The sequence below is a fragment of the Trichechus manatus genome, unplaced genomic scaffold (assembly GCF_000243295.1).
Source record: "Trichechus manatus latirostris isolate Lorelei unplaced genomic scaffold, TriManLat1.0 scaffold00300, whole genome shotgun sequence".
NCBI lineage: Eukaryota > Metazoa > Chordata > Mammalia > Sirenia > Trichechidae > Trichechus > Trichechus manatus.
The window spans coordinates 1,343,368-1,363,017 of record NW_004444236.1 but is presented as its reverse complement, the minus strand read 5'-3'; the positions used below and the strand labels follow the sequence as shown (position 1 = coordinate 1,363,017).

At 39.4% G+C, this 19,650-nt stretch overlaps 1 protein-coding gene and 2 pseudogenes across 1 annotated transcript; 1 reads left to right on the top strand and 2 right to left on the bottom strand.

The window, feature by feature from the left end:
* Window positions 1-2,337: 2,337 nt before the first annotated feature.
* LOC111819198 (serum amyloid P-component-like) lies at window positions 2,338-5,843 on the bottom strand (annotated as a pseudogene).
* A 3,523-nt stretch (window positions 5,844-9,366) lies between these two features.
* On the bottom strand, window positions 9,367-11,188 carry LOC111819197 (tigger transposable element-derived protein 1-like; annotated as a pseudogene).
* Window positions 11,189-15,031: 3,843 nt separating this feature from the next.
* LOC101346808 (olfactory receptor 10J5) lies at window positions 15,032-15,944 on the top strand. The gene is given in 2 exon segments (XM_012559743.1): window positions 15,032-15,795; window positions 15,797-15,944. Coding segments are annotated over 2 exon segments (912 nt in total).
* The last annotated feature ends 3,706 nt before the right edge of the window (window positions 15,945-19,650 follow it).

The window sequence follows — 19,650 nt, the reverse complement described above, 5'->3', positions numbered from 1 at the left end:
CATAATAATACAAATAAGAATTATTATTACTATAGATATTTATTACATCTGTCATGGATTGAATTATGTCCCCCCAAAAATGTGTTTGACTGGGCCATGATTACCCTTATTGTGTGATTTTCCTATATGTTGTAAATCCTGCTTCTATGATGTTAATGAAGGAGGATGGGCAGCAGTTGTGTTAGTGAGGCAGTAGTCAATCTATAAGATTGGATTGTGTCCTGAGGCAATCTCTTGAGATATAGAAGACAGAAGTGAGCAGAGAGAAGAGGGGGACCTCATACTATCAAGAAAGCAGTGTCGGGAGCAGAGCCCGTCCTTTGGACTGGGGTCCCTGCACAGAGAAGCTCCTAGTACGGGGGAACACTGAAGAGAAGAAGGCCGACAGAGAGAAAAAGACTTCCCCTGGAGGTGACGCCGTGAATTTGGACTTTTAGCCTACTTTAACTGTGAGGAAATAAACTTCTCTTCATTAAAACCATCCACTCGTGGTATTTCTGTTACAGCAGCACTAGATGACTAAGACAACATCTTAGTCAGTATGCTGGATATTTTCCATGTGGTGTCTTCAGACAGGTAGTCAAATCTTGGATGGCCTGTATTCCATGCCAAGGTCTTTGGCTTCTGCCTTGTAAGTGCTTGGGAATCTTTCAAGCATTGTAAGCAAAGGTAACATGAGTATTGTTCAGAACATAATACTTTCTTTATGACTTTAAGTCACTGTTATAATCATCAATTACTATACAGTCTTTCTGGAGCTACTGAATGTGAAGAAGATTTTCCCTGGACTATGTGGCCTCAGACAGCCCTGCTCCCCTAGTTTCTGGGCTTGCATTTTAGTAGACAAAGTCTGGGGATGTGCACACAGAAACAAGGAAAAATAGCTCTTAATGAGTAGAGCAATCTCAGATCTGTTTTAATTTTTGCTTCTATTAACTGAGCTGGAAAGTCAGTTTGGTAGGCCTTCAATTACATTCCACACAAATAAATAGTTGTGAGTAAAATAAGAATAAACTTCATTGAATGGAAAGCCTAAAAGCTTCTCCTCCTAATCAAATGTTGAATACTCTAACTTTTTCCCCTTACTCCGAAGTTTGTTTTTGTTGTATCCTGGTTGTTCCCTGTTTTCTGAGTAATAGCAAAACTCAAAAAAATTGACACCCTCTCCACCCGACCCCATCGCCCAAATGAGAGATGTTTTGGGCCATGAAAAACACTGAACAAATGCTGGAGGCATTGCACTTTTATTGTAAATTAAGCAGCTCAGCAGATAGGAAATTCAAAGAAAGCCGCAATAGCCACAGGGCACAAAGTATAATTGCCTTCAGAGCCGGTCTTTCCTGTCAGTCACTTTCCCTTCCAGTAACTTTGTCCTGTTGGAGCAGAACTTCAACTCCATTTCTGGGGCTTGGTGGCCACATAACCCTACATACATCTCTGTAAAAACGGAGTGGTGGAGGTGACTGACCTCTTCTAACTTTACAGTGAGGAAGGAGAATCAAGATCAACAAACCAAGGCTGATTCACACGAGGCAGAGGTCAGATATGCCTCCTCTCTCCACCATTTTTACCAATTCTGACACCAACCTTTCCTCCCAGGACACTCTCTACTTCTCTGCTGGGTTTGATAATTCATTGCAATGGCCACACAAAACTCACAGACAATACTCATGATTATGGGGTGTATCAGGGAAGTAACAGGTTTTACAATTTAAGTTCAGGAATGCTCAGGATACAGTTCTTCCATCAGGACAGCCTCTTTTTGGCTATGCCCACGGGTATGCCTTTCTCTGGCCCCTCAACCTCTGCCTTGCTCGAGCAAGTGTTACAAAGCTCTTTTAGCTCTGCCAATAAGTGCCATGACGCACCTCACTCTGCCAGTAAGCCTCGGCCAGTAGGCACTCAGCTTTCTCGCTCTGTGGTCCGGGAAGCCCACTTTGCTGTCTCCTGCTGGACTCTCCTGCCGGTCTCTCCTGCCTCCATTTCTCTGCCACCACTTCTCACTGTTTTCAGTGTTTCAGTTCTCTCTGTCTCTCTTTCTCTCTCTGTCTGTCTCCTGGTTCCAGGAGCTTATCAGCGCAGGGATCCCAGGTCCAAAGGATGCATTTTGTTCTTGGCTATTCTTCCTCGGTGGTGGTGAGATCCTCTCTTTCCCACCTCTGGGATGGCTCATTTTAAGCCTAGCAGGATGGCAAAACTGACCAGTCACCTTGGTGGGCAACAATTACCTCATCTGCACAGTCCCACCCAATTACCTGTGTGGAAGTTACAAGACCATGATGAGAAAGGCCACACAAAATCAATCTGTTGCACCTCGATCTCATGGTTTAGTGCTTGTCAGTCCAAAATATTTGGTTTGATGTAGATACCTTGATGCACAAATTGGATCTCTTCTAGGGACAACACAGAATCCCACATATACAAATCCTCAATCTTTCCCATAAAGAATTGGCTCTTATCAAGTCCGTCCCCATAGGAATCCTGCTCCTGCCCCAGGATAATCTTGAGGTGAGCCCCCAGAGAGGATCCCTGCCTCAGACCCTTCATCACCAAAGGCTTCCCATTGACCCAGAGCTTGACAATGCCTGAGGAAGACTCCAAGCTGGCACAGACGGAGCAGGGAATTCCTTGTAGACCTTGAAGAAAATCTTGTCACCTTTAAGATAAAATTGTACTCTTGAATTCTAGACTTAAAAATAATCATCTCAATGCTTTAGGCTGGGATGCTGTAGGAGAAGAGGCTGTAAGCACAGGGGAGCTCAGTGTAAGCAGTAAGGCACACAGTTAAGTTCTGCAGAGGCTTCTCTAGCTGTGTGATTAAACTCATATGAACATTACTAGATTCTTAAGGAAAAATAAATGCCTTCCAGCTCATGTCTGTGAGGAGAAAAAAGGAATAAAATAGTCTTCACTGAAATTAAGGAGAGGAAAAATTCAATCTGTGTGTTCAGCAGCCTCTTCTCTTTCCACTCCTTGCAACCCCACCTCCTCTGCCACACATACTCATATATCTCTGACCTCTCTACCTGTCTGAGCAAAGGCTTCTGGGAGACTGGTGAAGACACAGACCCAGAGCAGCAGCTTGTCCAAGACCTTGGCCTGGGGCTGTTGCAGCAGCAGTGGTGACCAGGATGAGGGTAGAAGATAGCACAGTGGCTATGTCTAGCTGGGTTCTGGCCCCGTTATGTGGGACTTGAACTCTAGGCTTTCCAGGGTTTATATGCACATATGGGTGAGGGTAGGGGATAGAGAGCACCAATAACATGTGAGTGAGTTTCTAGGCCTGCCCCTGGTGCCAACAATCAGGGCTGCTGAAGGGGAAGGAAGGATGAGGTTCTGGGCTAGGAAATCAATGGGAGTTACTTATTAAATGCTAGTGACTGCCAGAGCTCCATCTCCTGTGACCCAGATTCTGGTGCTGGGGCCAAAGGCCAGGAAGAGTGTGGTTGTGGGGCTTCAGGATAATGGATGGCTTGAGGGACTCGGGCAGCCATGTCAGGAGGGCCTGGTTGCACACTCATGGGGCCCCTCTATCTGATGATTCTTGTTCTCCTCAGCCATTAAGCGGTCTGTACTGGCCCATAATCTTTGAAAGTATCTAGTTCGTGAAAGACTGAGGAGTTGTTTTAGATTGAAGGAGATTAACCAGATGTGACAATAAATACAAACCTTAATTCTGAACTGTAGTTTTTGTTATAAAGGACTTGATTGGGACAATTGGCAAATATTGAATGGGGTCTGAGGATTAGATGGTAGTAATGAATCGATGTTAATTTCCTGATTTTGATGGTTACATTGTGGTTATGTATGAGAATGTTCTCATTGGTAGAAAATAAACACTAGTGTATTCAACAATGATGAACCCTATGTCATCAACTTACTCTTTAGTCATTCAAGAAAAAAATTCTTTGTACTGTACTTGCAACTTTTCTGTAAGTTTAAAAAAAATTAAGGAAAAAAGAAGAATTTGAATAAAAAAGGTGGCAGTCAGTCTTGCCTGGGATAGACAATCAATCTTGCCTGGTCAAAAGGAAAGTAAGAGAAATTATTTGGATTGTGGAAAAAATTGGGATGATCATTTGCAGAGTTTCTAGATGAACACGTATATTGGGTAATCAGTCAATATGAAGAGACTAACCTCTTTGAAAGTAATATTCTTGATCAGGTGGAAGAGGAAAGGTAAAGGGAGGTAAGGCAAGGGGGAGGAGTCTAATTCTCCTACTCTTTGTTTTCTGGAATAAGGCCCCCCCCACTGCACCAGGGCTTGGGTTCAAGAGCAATCAAAGAAAGAACAGGGTTCTTTCCATTTCAGAAGGGAAAGCGTTGGAACAGGGTTCTTTCCATTTCAGAAGGGGAAGCATTGGAATTGTAATGTTGAATCCTGAACTTTGGATCTTAGTTTCTAACAGTTTTCTTCCAGGAAGTGTTTGGGTGAAAGACAGTGGTTCGTGACTCAATGTCTTTGTACCTTTACTGTGTTATATAAGAGAATTTCCTTTTCTTAGGAAACAGTGAAATATTTAAGAGTAAAATGGCCATATGTCTCCAACTTACTCACAAATAAGGCAAAAGGGGCAAAACATTGAAAAATTGGTAAATCCAGGTAAAGAATATGCGGAGTTCCTTGTCCTATACTTGCAACTTTTCTGCAAGTTTGTAATTTTATTAAAATAAAAATGTACAAAAAATGTTGGGGAAGGAGGAATCAGTGATAGCACTGTCCTTGTTAGATAAAAGACCTGAGAGAAACGTAGGCTAGGAGAAAGACAGAGATCTTGGAGATAACTGAAGATTAACTAAACGATATGGATATGTTTTGGATAACTTTTTAAAATCTTGAGGTTTATGTAGGATATCAAAATCACTATAAATTTGGGGAAAGGCTGAATCAAGAAGTTACTGGAATTGAAACACAAGAACAGGATTTAGGGGCTACTCTAAAATTCGTTATTCCGAGTTCCATTGAGATGCCATGGAGGGTAAGGATATTTAACTGTGCTGTATGGAAATAGGAACCATAGTTGATATGACTATTTGACTATGACCCTGGTGTGAGTGTGTGTGTGTGTGTGTGTGTCTGTGTATTAAATATAAAGTACACAACCCTAGATGGATGGTATTGTCTTATGGTATAAGAAGAAAGTAAAAGTACATTAAAGTCTTTATACCATTCTATAATTTCCATGTAGGAAAAAGAAGAATATACATAGGTTAAATGGAAAAATCAAAACATCACTTGCTACAGTTTCAGAAGAACCTTGAGGGACACTTAGGGGAAAGGAACTTGCATCAGTTAAGGGGAGTTGGCATTGGGCAAAGGGAGGAAACTGTAGATGCCAGGGACATGACATACCCATTGGAAAGTCCCCCAGAAGGAGTCTAACTACTCATACTCAGGCAGTGATTTATTAAGAACATCTATCCTGTTGAAATGGAGTTTATTAACCAATGGGTGTCCTTGGGAAATCCTGAATCTTACTTAATCACATAAGTGCCCTCTTAGAAATTCTACAGAAACTAATCCTTCATCTTCTAAAGACAGCAATTCTTACATTATACACACATGCTTATGACACCTTCCTCAATAAAGTCAAGATAAGAAAAAGAGAAGCCACCTGAGAGGATGGCTCCAGGAGTCTCAAAGTACTAACCACTGGGAAAAATAAAGAAGTCCCATTTTTAATAAGATCCCGTGGCACCGTCTGGAGTCTGATTCTACTGGTTCCCTTGAGATACTCGTGAAGATTTGAGGAAAAGAGACCCAGGAGAGGAGGAGTAATCAACATGACTTGTCCTCTGAGGTGCTCTTCTTGATTGCTAAGTTTATGCAAGCTCTTCCTCATCTTCCTATGGGCATAGTTTTCAGAGCTAGGGGGCCCAGTGTGAATGACATTTGACACCCTTTCTGTAAGGTACAGTCCTATTTGGAGAAACGTAAGTGATTGTAAGATTTCATATATATCCTTGAAAAGTTTTTTGTTTTTTTGGTAGAGGCTGTAAGACCAGATTTGAGAGGTGTTGGGGATCCATGTATATCCTTCTTAGCTTAGGAAGGCTTTAGTCCTGTCTGCTCCTGCATCCATCCTGGGTCAAGATCTGGAGTTCTGGAATGGGAAGCGTAGCACAGATATGCGCGGTGGGCTCAAGTCCTAAAAACACAGCCTTGCAGGTTATTTCTCATTTTTTAAAATATGATCAAAAGATTTTCTTCCTCTGGCTTCTTTAGGTAGCTGTAATAACCACAGATTTTTAAAGAGATCACTTTTTTCATCCCTGGCATCTCAGAATTTGTTTGTGGTTCAAGGTCTCTCGAGAAGGGGCCATAGCGTTTGTTTGTTTTCTGTAAGAGTCATTTGCATGTAATACTAATTTTCAGGAGATTGGCTTAAGTTGCAGATTTTAAATCTTCTCCTTTTCCCTCACAGATTTACTTTCTATGCACAGATTTAAATAACAGAAATATGATTTCTTATAAGTGTCAATAAATTCTGTAATAGTGTTTTTCCCTACAAATGCAATTCTTTTTGCATCTTCAAAATTTTCTTTTCTCTCTCCTCTTTTAAAAAATTGGGTATATAATATTCATGACAAAAACATTTGCTGCATTAACTCTTTTTTATTAGTCTGTTTCAGAGTTCTTATTTTCCCAAGGTGATAACTATCTCTCTCTCTGTCTTGTCTTCTGTTATCTCACACACTTTTCTTTATTTTTGTGGACTTCTAAAAAAATTCTCAGATCACATCTTTCTATTGCAGAATTATACCAAAGACAATTTTAAGAGGTACCAAGAACTGAACATTTGTGTTAATTGCTTTGAAAAGATTGTCTCATTTAATCCTCACAATATTCCTGTGAGATTCGTGCTATTGTTACCCTATCAATAGATGCGGAGATTGGGGATTGTTGAGATTAAACAAGTTGCTCAAATCTACACATTTGCTAAGATGATGGAGCTGGGAATTGATTCAGGCACCCTTATTCCAGAGCTAGTAAATTTTACATCTCTATAATAACAAGAAAAAGAGAGGAGCCAGGAGTTGTGGTAATATTGGTGAATAGGATACTTTGCTGACACTATGCAGTAGTTAAGAACTCAGCTGCTAACCAAAAGGTCAGTAGTTTGAATCCACCAGCCGCTCCTTGGAAACCTTATGTGGCAGTTCTACTCTGTCCTGTAGGGTTACTATGAGTTGGAATCAACTCGATGGCAACGGTTTTGGTTTTTGGTTTGGATGCTTGTCTCCAATCCCTCAATCTGCATAGTAAAAAAAATTCCAACTAGTAGGGACAAGGGATTGACAAAGTCAGCTAAAAAAGATCTGACACCCATAGGCATCCATACGGACAACTCAGAAATCTGTCCTTGCCAGGTTCCAACATCATTGTCACTGAGTCAAAACCAGTTGAAGTGACCATGCCCTTTTCCATGCAACCTTTTATTCTCTTCCTAAGACTGTTCTAGATTCCCACTGTCATGTGATTTCCTGTGGAAAAATGTGAAGAAGGATTGAAATGATCAGCACAGCAACTTACCGCAGGATCCTACACTTATTCATTGTTTGGGTCCAACTCCTTTCATTAGTAGCTAGCCCTGTCCCTTTGGCAAACTGAGATCTAAATTCCATTACAATGGGAATTTTAGATTTTTCATAGTCTTTCAAAAATTGCCTAGCACTTACTTAGAGCTTTTCTGACTGAGTTGTATGAAGGACTTTTTTTCCAAAGGGATCATAATCTAATTTGGGAAATAAGACTGATTCACAGGAGGCAACAGACAATAATGCAAAAAGCTTGGAATTGAGCTACAATATGTGGTACAGGGACGAAGGCAGTGGTGTGTTGGTAAATATTTAACAACCAACTTTCCAAGGGAAAAAGACTGATTTGTAATGTTTGCTGATTTCTGAGGTGAAAATATTCTACTCTATCTGATTTCAGTGCATCACCATAATATCAATGAACATGGAGCTGGGAAGAGATGTGTATTATCTGCTCTGGTGAGCTGGTATGAGCCAACTCCAGCACAACATGAAGTGTAGGCCTTCTGAAAGGGATGGAAGTGAGGAACAGGGTTGTTGTTGTGTAAAGGGATTTCATGGAGGTGCTAGGAAATGAGCTGAGTCTTGAAATAAGTCTAAGAAACAATTTTATAAAAATTGAAAAAGATCTATTTTAGTTTGATAGATTTAAAAAATTTCCTTTAAGCCAAGAATGAAGATATAACTTAATTTAGGAGTTATATGTCAAAGATGTGTTGGGAGAGGTGAGGATGTTCTTACAGAAACCAAATCTGGATGGACAGCAGTGAGTGGTGAACATCCCAAGCAGAAGAAAAATATAAACATAGGCACAAATCTGACAAGATGTATCAGAATGTTCCTGGACACTGGGGAGTTTGGCTTGACTGCAGTGTAAAGATGGCAGATTGGCTATGTAAGAATGGTCTGATAGTGCAAGGTCTTAACAGCCCAGCAGAGGAGTCTTTACTGATCAAAGAAGTGATATATAGTCAGTAAATTAGAATTCAAAGACAATCCAGTTCCAGGCTCTTATTTTTGCATTTGAGGCCATGGAGACACAGACAAGTGATTTGCCCAAGACCTCAGATTTTGACATTGGCAGATTCCAGATCAGGTTCCAGATTCCCCAAGTCTAGCCAGTTCCTTTGTCTTACATCATAATGAATCCACCTAAAGAATGGTGGGTCTAGCAGGGATAGATTTGCAGGAATAAAATCTTATTCATGGCCAAATGAAAATCTGTTTTAATCAACTTTAATGAATACAATACAATATGATATGAGACAATACTATACAATATAATACAATTAATATAACAATGTAAAAAATACAATATAATCAATGAAATGTACAATTTTAAGTAAACATTTGATGAGTTTTGACAAATTTATATACCTGTGTAAAGTCCACTACAATTAAGGACATTTCTTCACTCCAAAAATTTCCTTTGTGCTTTTTTCTAGTCAATTCCCTAACAATTCTGGCAATCACTGATCTGTTTTCTGTCAGTATAGGTTAGATTTGTATTTTCTAGAGTGTCATATAAATGGAACGATACTATATGTACTATTTTGTATCTGACTTTCTTGATTCAACAATAATGCCTTTGAGATTCAGCCGTGTTGTTTGTACAGACATTCCTCGCAGATATTGTGAGTTTGGTTCCAGACCACCACAATAAAGTGAATACTGAAATAAAGTAAGTCACGCATATATAATTTTTTGTTTTCTTAGCGCATATAAAAATTATGTTTACACCATACTGTAGTCTATTAAGTGTGCAATAGCATTAGTTCTAAAAAGAATTATATACCTTAATAAAAAATACTTCATTGCTAAAAAATGCTAACCATCATTTGAGCCTTTAGCGAGACATAATCTTTTTGCTGGTGGAAGGTCTTTTCTCGATGTTGATGGCTGCTGACTGATCAGGGTGATGGTTGCTGACTGATCAGGGTGATGGTTACTGACTGATCAGGGTGATGGTTGCTGAACGTTGGAGTGGTTGTGGCAATTTCTTAAAATAAGACAACAGTGAAGTTTGGTACATTGAATTCTTCCTTTCATGAAAGATTTATAAGTAGCATGCGATGCTATTTGATAGCATTTTACCCAGAGTAGAACTTCTTTCAAAATTAAAGTCAGTCCTCTCATACCCTGCCACTGGTTTATCAACTAAGTTTATGTAAGATTCTAAATCCTTTATTGTCATTTCAACAATGTTCACAGCATCTTCAGCAGGAGTAGATTCCATCTCAAGAAACCACTTTCTTTGCTCATCAATAAGAAGCAACTCCTCATGCGTTAAAGTTTATCATGAGATTGATACAATTCAGTCACTTCTTCAGGCTTCAATTCTAATTCTAGTTCTCTTGCTATTTCCACCACATCTGCAGTTACCTCCTCCACTGAAGTCTTGAACCCCTCAAAGTCATCCATGAAGGTTGGAATCAGCTTCTTCCAAGCTCCTGTTAATGTTGGTATTTTGGCCTCCTCTCATGCAACTATGAATATTCTAAGTGGTATCTAGAATGGTGAATTCTTTTCAGAACGTTTTCAATTGACTTTGCACAGATCCATCAGAGGAATCACTATCTATGGCAGCTATAGCCTTCAAAATGTATTTCTTAAATAGTAAGTCCTGAAAGTTGAAATTATTCCTTGATCCATGGGCTGCAGAGTGAATGTTGTGTTAGCAGCCATGAAAACAACATTAATCTCCTTGTATGTCTCCTTCAGACAGAGCTCTTAGGTGACCAGGTGCATTGTCAATGAGCAGCAATATTTTGAAAGAAATCTTTTTTTTCTGAGCAGCAGGTCTCAAAAGTGAGCTTAAAATATTCAGTAAACCATGTTGTAAACAGATGTGCTGTCATCCAGGCTTTGTTGTTCCATTTATAGAGCACGGGCAGAGTAGATTTAGCATAATTCCTAAGGGCCTTAGGATTTTTGGAATGATAAATAAGCAATGGCTTCAACTTAAAGTCACCAGCTGCTTTAGCCCCTAACAAGGGAGTCAGCTTGTCTTTTGAAGCTTTGAAGCCAGGCATTGACTTCTCTTTAGCTATGAAAATCCTAAATGACATCTTCTTCCAATATAAGGCTATTTCGTCTACTTTGAGAATCTGTTGTTTAGTGTAGCCAGCTTCATCTGTTATTTTAGCTAGATCTCCTGGGTAACTAGCTGCGGCTTCTACATCAGCACTTGCTGCTTCAGCTTGCATTTTTATGTCATGGGGACGGCTTCTTTCTTTAAACCTCATGAACCAACCTCTGTTAGCTTCAGACTTTTCTTCTGCAGCTTCCTCATCTCTCTCGGCATTCACAGAATTGAAGAGAGTTAGGACCTTGCTCTGGATTAGGCTTTGGCTTAAGGGAATGTTGTGGCTAGTTTGATCTTCTATCCAGACCACTAAAACTTTTTCCATATCCGCAATAAGGCTGCTTCACTTTCTTATCATTTGTGTGCTCACTGGAATAGCACTTTCAATTTCCTTCAAGAACTTTTCCTTTGCATTCATAATTTGGCTATTTGGTGCAAGAAACCTAACTTTTGGCCTATCTTGGCTTTTGACATGTCTTCCTTACTAAGCTTGATCATTTCTAGCTTTTGATTTAAAGTGAGAGACATGCTATGCTTCCTTTCACTTGAACACTTAGAAGCCATTGCAAGGTTATTAATTGGACTAATTTCAATATTGTGGTGTCTCAGAGAATAGGGAGACCTGAGCAGAAGGAGCAAGATGAGGGAACGGTTGATCAGTGGAGCAGTCAGAACACACACAACATTGATTGATTAAGTTTGCCATCCTATATGGGCGCAGTTTGTGGTGCCCCAAAACAATTACAGTAGTAACATCAAAGATCACTGATCACGGATCACCATAACACATGTAATAATAATAAGCAAAGTTTGAAATATTGTGAGAATTACCAAAATGTGACACAGAGAAGTGAAGTGAGTACACGCTGTTGGAAAAAAGGGCACCTATAGACTTGCCCAACGCAGGGTTGCCACAAAGTCTCATTTGTAAAAAACAACATCTGCGAAGTGCAATAAAGTGAAGTGCAATAAAATGAGGTATGTCTGTATTAGTAATTTGTTCCTATTATTGCTGAGCAGTATTCCATTGTATGACTACACCACAATTTGGACATTCAGTTGTTTCCAGTTTTAGGCTTTTAGGAATAAAGCTGCAAGGAACATTCATGTACTTCTCTGTGTAGACGCATGTTTTCATTTTTCTTGGCTAAATACCTAGAAAATAAAAGTGAGTCATAAGATAAGTATACATTTAGCTTTCTAAAAAACTGCCAAGCGCTTCTCCTAATTGGTTGCACCACTTTCATTCCCACTAGCAATGTTTAAGAGATCCTATTCTTCACTTCCTTGCCAACATTAGGTGTTGTCAGGCTTGTTAATTTTAGCCGTTTGTGTGCGTGTGCAGCGGTATCTTACTGGGCTATTATTTTACATTTCTCTTTTGACTAGTGATGTTCCATATCCTTTCATGTGCTTATTGACTATTTGTATATCTTTTTTGTAAAACATCTGTTCAAATATTTTTACAATTTTTAAAACTTGTCTTCTTATTATTGAGTTGTAGGAATTCTTTATATATTCTGGATATGAGTTTAAATATATGTGTTGTGAATATTACCTCTCAGTCTGTGGTAGGCCTTTTCATTTTTCTAACAATGTCTTTTGAAGAGTAGAAGCTTTTAGTTTTTATAAAGTTCAATTTGTGGTTTTTCTTTTATGATTTATGCATTTTCCTTTGTATCTAAGAACTCTTTGCTTCTTCAAAGGTCATGAAGAATATCTCTCATATTTGTGTCTAGAATTTTTATAGTTTTAGCTTTTATATTTATGTCTACGATTTATTTTGAGTTTCTTTTTGAGTATTGCATAAGGTAAGCTTTGAAGCTTATTTTGCTTTTCTATATGGATATCCAGTTTTTCCAGTAACATTTGTTGAAAATGTTATCATTGAGATACCTTAGAACTTTATTAAAAATTAATTAGCCATATGTGTGGCTCTATTTTTGAATTTTCTATTTTGTTCCATTGATTTATATGTCCCTCCTATGCCAATACCACACTATCTTGGTTACTGTAGTCCTAAAATACAATGGTTTAAGTTCTTTAACTTTGTACTTCTTTCTCAAAATTATTTTGGCTATTTTTGATTCTCTGAATTTTCATAGAAATTTTAGAATGGGAATGTGTTGATTAACCTGTCTAGAGGATTTGTTACTCTAATCTTAAGTACGACATTGTCAATCCAGAAACTTGGTTGGATAGGAGACATACTTTAAGGAAAAATTTCACTGACTGTGATGTTAAAGTAGATTTGGCTCCAAAATGCTGACCCTGATTGACTGGAATAATAGGGTTATTGAAGAAAACAGAAAAGTTGAGATAGAGAGCTTTATTAGAAGATAATAAGGGTTTAGGTATTTAGTTTGCTTTCAAAAATATAAAATTTATTATGATCACAAGACTCAGAAGTAGAAAAATCCAGAATGATTTGGGGACTTTGGAAAGAGATAGGTAACAGAAATAGTGTAATGTCATGGAAACCAATGTCAGAGAATGTTTCCTGAAGGCAGGGATCAGAGTGTCAAATGAAGCAGAGAAGGATGAGAAAGTGAGGAAAAAGCAAAGGCTGACATCTTTAGCAGTGAAGACTTATTTGGTGACAGTTGACAGAACAGTTTCATTGGATTAAGTATGGCAGAAACCATCTTACAGGGAATTATGGAAAGTGGGAGAGGAAGAGAGTCTATTTCAGTAATTCTTAAAAAGAAAAGAGGGAGAACAGTGAGATGGTCACTATAGAGAACCACAGGATCATCTGGATGCTTGCCACACAGGCTTTGTATTCTCACTTATTGACAGAGGGGACCAGTGTGCTCTGCTTTCTATAATCATATCAAATTTTGTGTTCACTAGATTTTTAAAAATAGATAAGCCAGTCAGGCTCAAGCATCTGGAGAACTCCTACTTCCTCCTCCCTCAACTCTGGCATTTACATTCCCTTGCCCATACTGCAAACTGTCCTAACTTTTTTCTGATTGTGATGGTTAAGATTGTATGTCAACTTGAGTAGGCTGTGATTCTCAGTGTTTTGGCGGTTGTATAATGTGTGATCACTTCCCTGTTGAAATTTGATATACAATCACCCCCATGATGGAATCTGCTGAGTGCTACTGGCAGGGGAGTGGCCTGTGGCAGCTCACCGTCCCCTCAGTCTTCATCTCTCCACCCTCCGCCGGCTACTTCCTTCCTGCTTGCCTTGCCAATGTTTTTGGCTTGTTCTAGACTCAGCAGCTGCCTCCTGTCATCTCATCTCTGGTTTTTGGGACTTGAGCTAGCAGCTTACCTGTCGATCTTGGAATTTGTCAAACTTAGCAGCCTGTGAGCAAGAGTTCTTTCTCCCGACCTGCTGATCTTGGGTTCACCAGACCCTGCAGCTACGTGAATCAGGAGAAACCTTGTCGTCTTGTCTGTTAATCTTGGAATTTGTCGACCTTCACAGGCTGTGAGCGGGAGCCCTGCTCTCCGACCTGCCAGTCTTGGGTTCTCCAGCTTCTGTGGCTGTGTGAATTGGGAGAGGCCTCTATCCTGATCCACGGACTTGGGATTTTCTAGGCTTTACAGTCCCATGAGCTGTTTCCTTGATATAAGTCTCTCTGTATATATATTTTTACACTTTACTGGTTTTGCTTCTCTAGAGAACCTAGCCTAAGACACTGATATAGTGGAAACTAAACAATGTTATCTCAATGACAGTTCTCTTTTCCATATTTCACTTTTCAAAAGGACTACTGGAATCAGCAAAAAAGACTTTGGTGGGTTTTGAGTGGAGCGATCATGGCAAAAGTTGTTCTGCAGTTGTTCTTCTTAGAAGGCATGATGACATGTTTGGACCATATTACCTCTCTGAAATCAGGCTCTAGATTTAAAAGTCAGCTGAAATGCTGTAAAATGTCCTCTGTGATCTTGTTACCAAACTCAATGACCACATCTCAAAGTTTGTCTTCCTCGAATACTTTATAGTGCTGTGTCTTTTTTTTTTTTTTTTTCTGAAGTCTCATCTTTATGGTTTCCTTGATAGGCATTTTACCAGTATTCACTTTTGTTAAGAGTTTGCTTTAAGGAGTGGATATCATTGACTGGGTCACAGAGCATGCCCTTCTGCTTGCTGTTTTCTTCCTTTTCCTAACATTAGCACAAAGTATAGGAGGAAAGCCTTTGCTCAGAATCTTGCTCTATGCACAGAAGACAGTTTGCTCTACAGTGACAATGTTCACATGTATTGTACCCAAGGAAGTACAAGTAGTTTTCTCTCTTCAAGTTGAAGGGCCCTAAGCATGAGCTTGCTGGTTCATGAAGGGAGTTAGATTCACTTTACCAGTTCTTTGTCCTTTATTGTAAAGTCTGATTGCTGATGGGAATATTTTTCTTGATAAACCTCTTTGTGGTTGCAGACACTGATGTAGCAGAATGGAAAGAAAGAACTTCACAGAAGTGACAGAATTCATCTTCCTGGGATTTTCTAGCTCCGGAAAGCACCAGATCACCCTCTTTGTGGTTTTCCTAACCATTTACATTTTAACCCTGGCTAGTAACATCATCATTGTGACCATTATCCTCATTGACCATCATCTCCACACTCCCATGTACTTTTACCTGAGCATGCTGGCCAGTTCAGAGACTGTGTACACACTGGAGATTGTCTCACGAATGCTCTCCAGTCTCATTTTTCATAAACAGCCCATCTCCTTGGCAGGCTGTGCAACCCAGATGTTCTTTTTTGTCGTCCTGGCCACTAACAATTGCTTCCTACTCACAGCAATGAGCTATGTGGCCATTTGCAAGCCCCTGAGGTACACAGTCATCATGAGCAAAGGAATGTGTGCTCAGTTGGTATGTGTGTCCTTTGGCACTGGTCTGGTTATGGTTATTCTCCATGTGACAGCCATGTTCAATTTGCCCTTCTGTGGCACAGTGGTGGAACACTTTTTCTGTGACATTTACCCTGTCATGAAACTTTCTTGCATTGATACCACTATCAATGAGATAATCAATTGTGGTGTAAGTTCATTTGTGATTTTTGTGCCCGTGTGCTTGAACTTTATTTCCTATGTTCTCATTATCTCCTCCATCCTTAAGATTGCCTCAGCCGAGGGTAGAAAGAAGACCTTTACCACCTGTGCCTCCCACCTCATTGTGGTCATTGCACACTATGGCTGTGCCTCCATTGCCTACCAGGTCAGAACACTCTGTAGAAAAAGACCTTCTTCTCTCTGTGACTTACATCATCATCACTCCCCTGCTGAACCCTGTCATTTACACTCTGAGGAACAAGGAGGTCAAGGATGCCCTACGCAGAGCTGTGGGCAAAAATGTTTCTTAACATGTTGAATCAGTTTTTTCATGAGACCTTTAGCCCAGTGTAATGAGTGTTCACTCACAAACATACCACAATACACAAGTTCATCAAATGCAGTGTTTTCTCTAAATAATGCCAGAGATTAGAAATGCTCTTCTTTTGCATGTTCTAGACACAGGGCAGAAACCAGGGTTTCTGCTCTGGCACATTTTATTACCAGATTCAAGAATAATCCCAAGCTGGATCAAAACTATTTGTGTCTCTGCCTGAGAATTTATGTTTGAAACCACTTCTGGCCCCCACTTTACCTGGCTCCTCTCTGCCAGTCAAATCCTTGACCTAGTCTGATAAGGGGATGTGGAGAAGAGGCAGTTGGAACAGAGGTGGCAGCTGTCTTAGGAACATAAGCTGCAGAGAAAGATTTCATTTTCAGGAGTTAAATCATGTGCCTTGTAATAGTCATTTCATAAAGGGTTTCCTTAATTCTTGTTGATTCAGAAATGAACAGTTCTTCTACTTTGAGGGTATGTTAGGGCTCGTCTTTTCATTATTCAGCTGCATTAGCTCCTTCAATAGTATTCATTTCTTCATGTATTCTTTCCTTCCGTGCAATTAAGGCAAAAATCTCTGTTGCTCCCTAGAGCCTAAGCAGGGAGAGAGCCTATTGGTGGTTTTTCTATGCAACTGCACTTTCACCCAGATGTACTTTTTGTAAAGACTTTTTTCCTTTTCAACCTATGGAAATGTTTTAGATTTTAATTTATATGTACTAGCCACAATGGCATTGAAGTAGTTGTCTTAGATATTGATTGAACCTATTCTAGAATCTAAGGAAAATGCTATTAAATTAAATTATCTCAGTAAACAGTGCAAACCTCATACTTTGCAGGTACTTATTTATATCAAAATAAGCACAATCATGCTACATTTTTCTCTGATTCTTATCTCAGTGGGAAAGATTGTGAGAATATTTTGTTTTATGGATCTTCCCACCAGAGTTGTCTCTACTTTGAGACAGAGCTGGAAGATACTTTCTAAGAGACATGGGTATAGAAACATCTGTTTTCTACACATCCCTGGCACCCATTAGAGGAGCCCTCTGGTGGATGTCAGAGATGTGTAAAAGTGGTTAAGTGCTCAGCTGCTAACCAAAAGTTTGGCGGTTCGAGTCCACCAGCTGCTCTGTGGGAGAAAGATGGTGTCAGTCTGCTTCAGTAAAGATTTACAGCTTTGGAAACACTATGGGGAATTCTACTGTGTCCTACAGGGTCGCTATGAGTTGGAATGGACTCCACGCCAGTGGATTTGGTTTTTGTTTTTGTTTGGTACCCATTGTGACTCCATCTCCAAGTCAGTTTCCATCCCCTTTTTCTCCAGTTTCATTCCAAACCACAGAAATAGGACTGAGGCAACTTTCAGGTGACCTGTAATTATTTACAGATCCCTATGTGAGGATGTCAAAAGCTGGAGGCTGAGGGGACCCTGTGCTCTCTTCTAGAGTGGTCTTTTATCAGGCTATCACTGTTGGTCAGCTTAATAGCTGTGTCAGTGTCTCCCTGATTGCCAGCATCTTATATGCCTATAGAAGCGCTGTCTTAACCTGAGGTTCATAGTTCCCTTGGAGGTGCTTGGATGGGCCTCAGAAGGTTTTGGAATTGTTTGAAATTATTCACTAAAATTTCAGTACAAGGGTACTTTCAGCGTGTTCTTAAAAACTTGCTCTATGATAAGTGTCTCCTCCTTCAAGATCTAGCAGAAGTATGAGTGGATTCTCACATTTCCCTCTTTTATAAACCACTTGCTTCTGCAATTTACTTAAACTTCTTAGAGCAGAATTCTTTGACCCTGCTCATCTTTGTCTGTGTGGGCTGTGCCATGTTTTTCATTAAGTATGGGAACATGGGTGGTTCTCAGCTGGGAGGTTGAGGGGTAATGGGTCGTGAATGGATATCAGAGGACAAAAGTAGTCAAGTGGTCTTCAGTGTGAACTTCCCTGCCTCCTCCCATTCCTTCCCCTCATTCCCTAAGTGTTTAAACACCATTCTTGTCCCTTCCCCACATGAAGGAGTGAATACTCCATTAGTGCTAAGGTTTTTTTTGTTTTTTTTTTAAACAAAGTTTCCATGGCTTTAGACTTACTGGAAGATGTAGCTTCTACAAGAGAAGTGGAACAGTGTAAGAGTGGGTCGATATCAACTGTCATAGATCCTCCTAATAGGATGAGTCAGACAGTGAATCATTTTGTTGCCTTCTCCTATAATCTATTCATGGTACTAGATTGCTGCCTAATGTGGGCTATCTTCATTATCATTGTTTTTGTTATTATCGTCATGATTCCCCAACATCTCACTCTACTGATGTTCCTTTACCTTTCCTCAACTGCTCATTGCAAATACCTCTCTTCTTATAGTACTTATTTTTGTTTAGCTCTTCCGTTCATCAGAAAGAATGCCTATAATATAATTTATATATTCAATCCATGTACATTTCTCAAGCACTAATTATGTGTTAAGTAGTTAACTAGCCCCAGGGTTACAATAATGTGAAATACAGGCTCTGTTTCAAGTTCCTTATAGTCCAATCCAGTGGGGAAGACAGAAAAAATAATAGAAGTACAAAAACTTGCTATAGTCACGTATACAGGATTGCTGCTTGGGGTCAGAGATGTTTCACAAAAGAAGGAACTGGTCACTTTTATCTAGAAGGTCAGAAAGGAATTCATAGAGACATGATATTTAATTAACTTTTTTGTGACATTGGGTCAACTGAAGTCTGGGAAGGATGAGAGAGGGCAACCCAGGGAAAGGGAAGAGCCTAAGCAGAGACACAAAAGCTTGAAAAAAACAAGTGTGTTAGGAGGGCAGGTGTTTTATTCACCTGTGTTATCCATTGCCATGCTGAATATTAGCCTGCTTAATACCCTTGGATGGATGAATGAGGGAATATTTATGATGTATAGGGTGTTGTCCCAGGATTTCCAGTTATCTGTGTTTTGGACAGACACATCCTGTCATATTCTCTCTGTCTGCCTTATAGACTTCCCAGATCTAAATCAACTAACAGAGAAAATAACACAGTAGAGGTGAAGATCCTGGGAGCATACTTGAACTTGTTTTCCTCCATTGCAGGATCGACCACCAGTAGTTCTCACTTGCTATATAAACTCAGTTGACAATTTATCATATACTTACATTAATTAGTCACTTAAAAAGCTAGGCTGGAAAAAAATTCTTCTTTTGAAAGAGATTGGATCAACACATAGTATGTCTTAATCATAACCAGAACAATAACTTCAATAAACTTTTAAAAATGGAGACAGCATTAAAAACACAGGATTGCTTGATACCTTGACGTATAAAACTAAGGGTTAAGGTATTTCAAAACCTACCTTTTTGAAAAAATTATGAACCAGACTATTATGGATATTAAAACTTCTGAAATATGATTTTCAAGAGTATTGGCTTTGTACCTTTTCTAGACAAAAAAGTTTTGTTTGTTTTTTTTCCTGAGATCAGAGTTCCCTGAGATCCCGCCACATTCCCTAGCTGCAACCCATGATGGATTAGAGGGAAAACTCAATCTCAACAATAAGTAGAAATAAGACTTTTTCTTTTTTTTTTGGGAAAAGAGAGAGGAGCGAAGTAGGCAGAATAAAGTTAAGCCAAAAGACAGACAGGTAGTGTGCAGCACACAGGACTTAACTTTTAGAAAGACATATTTATTATATTTT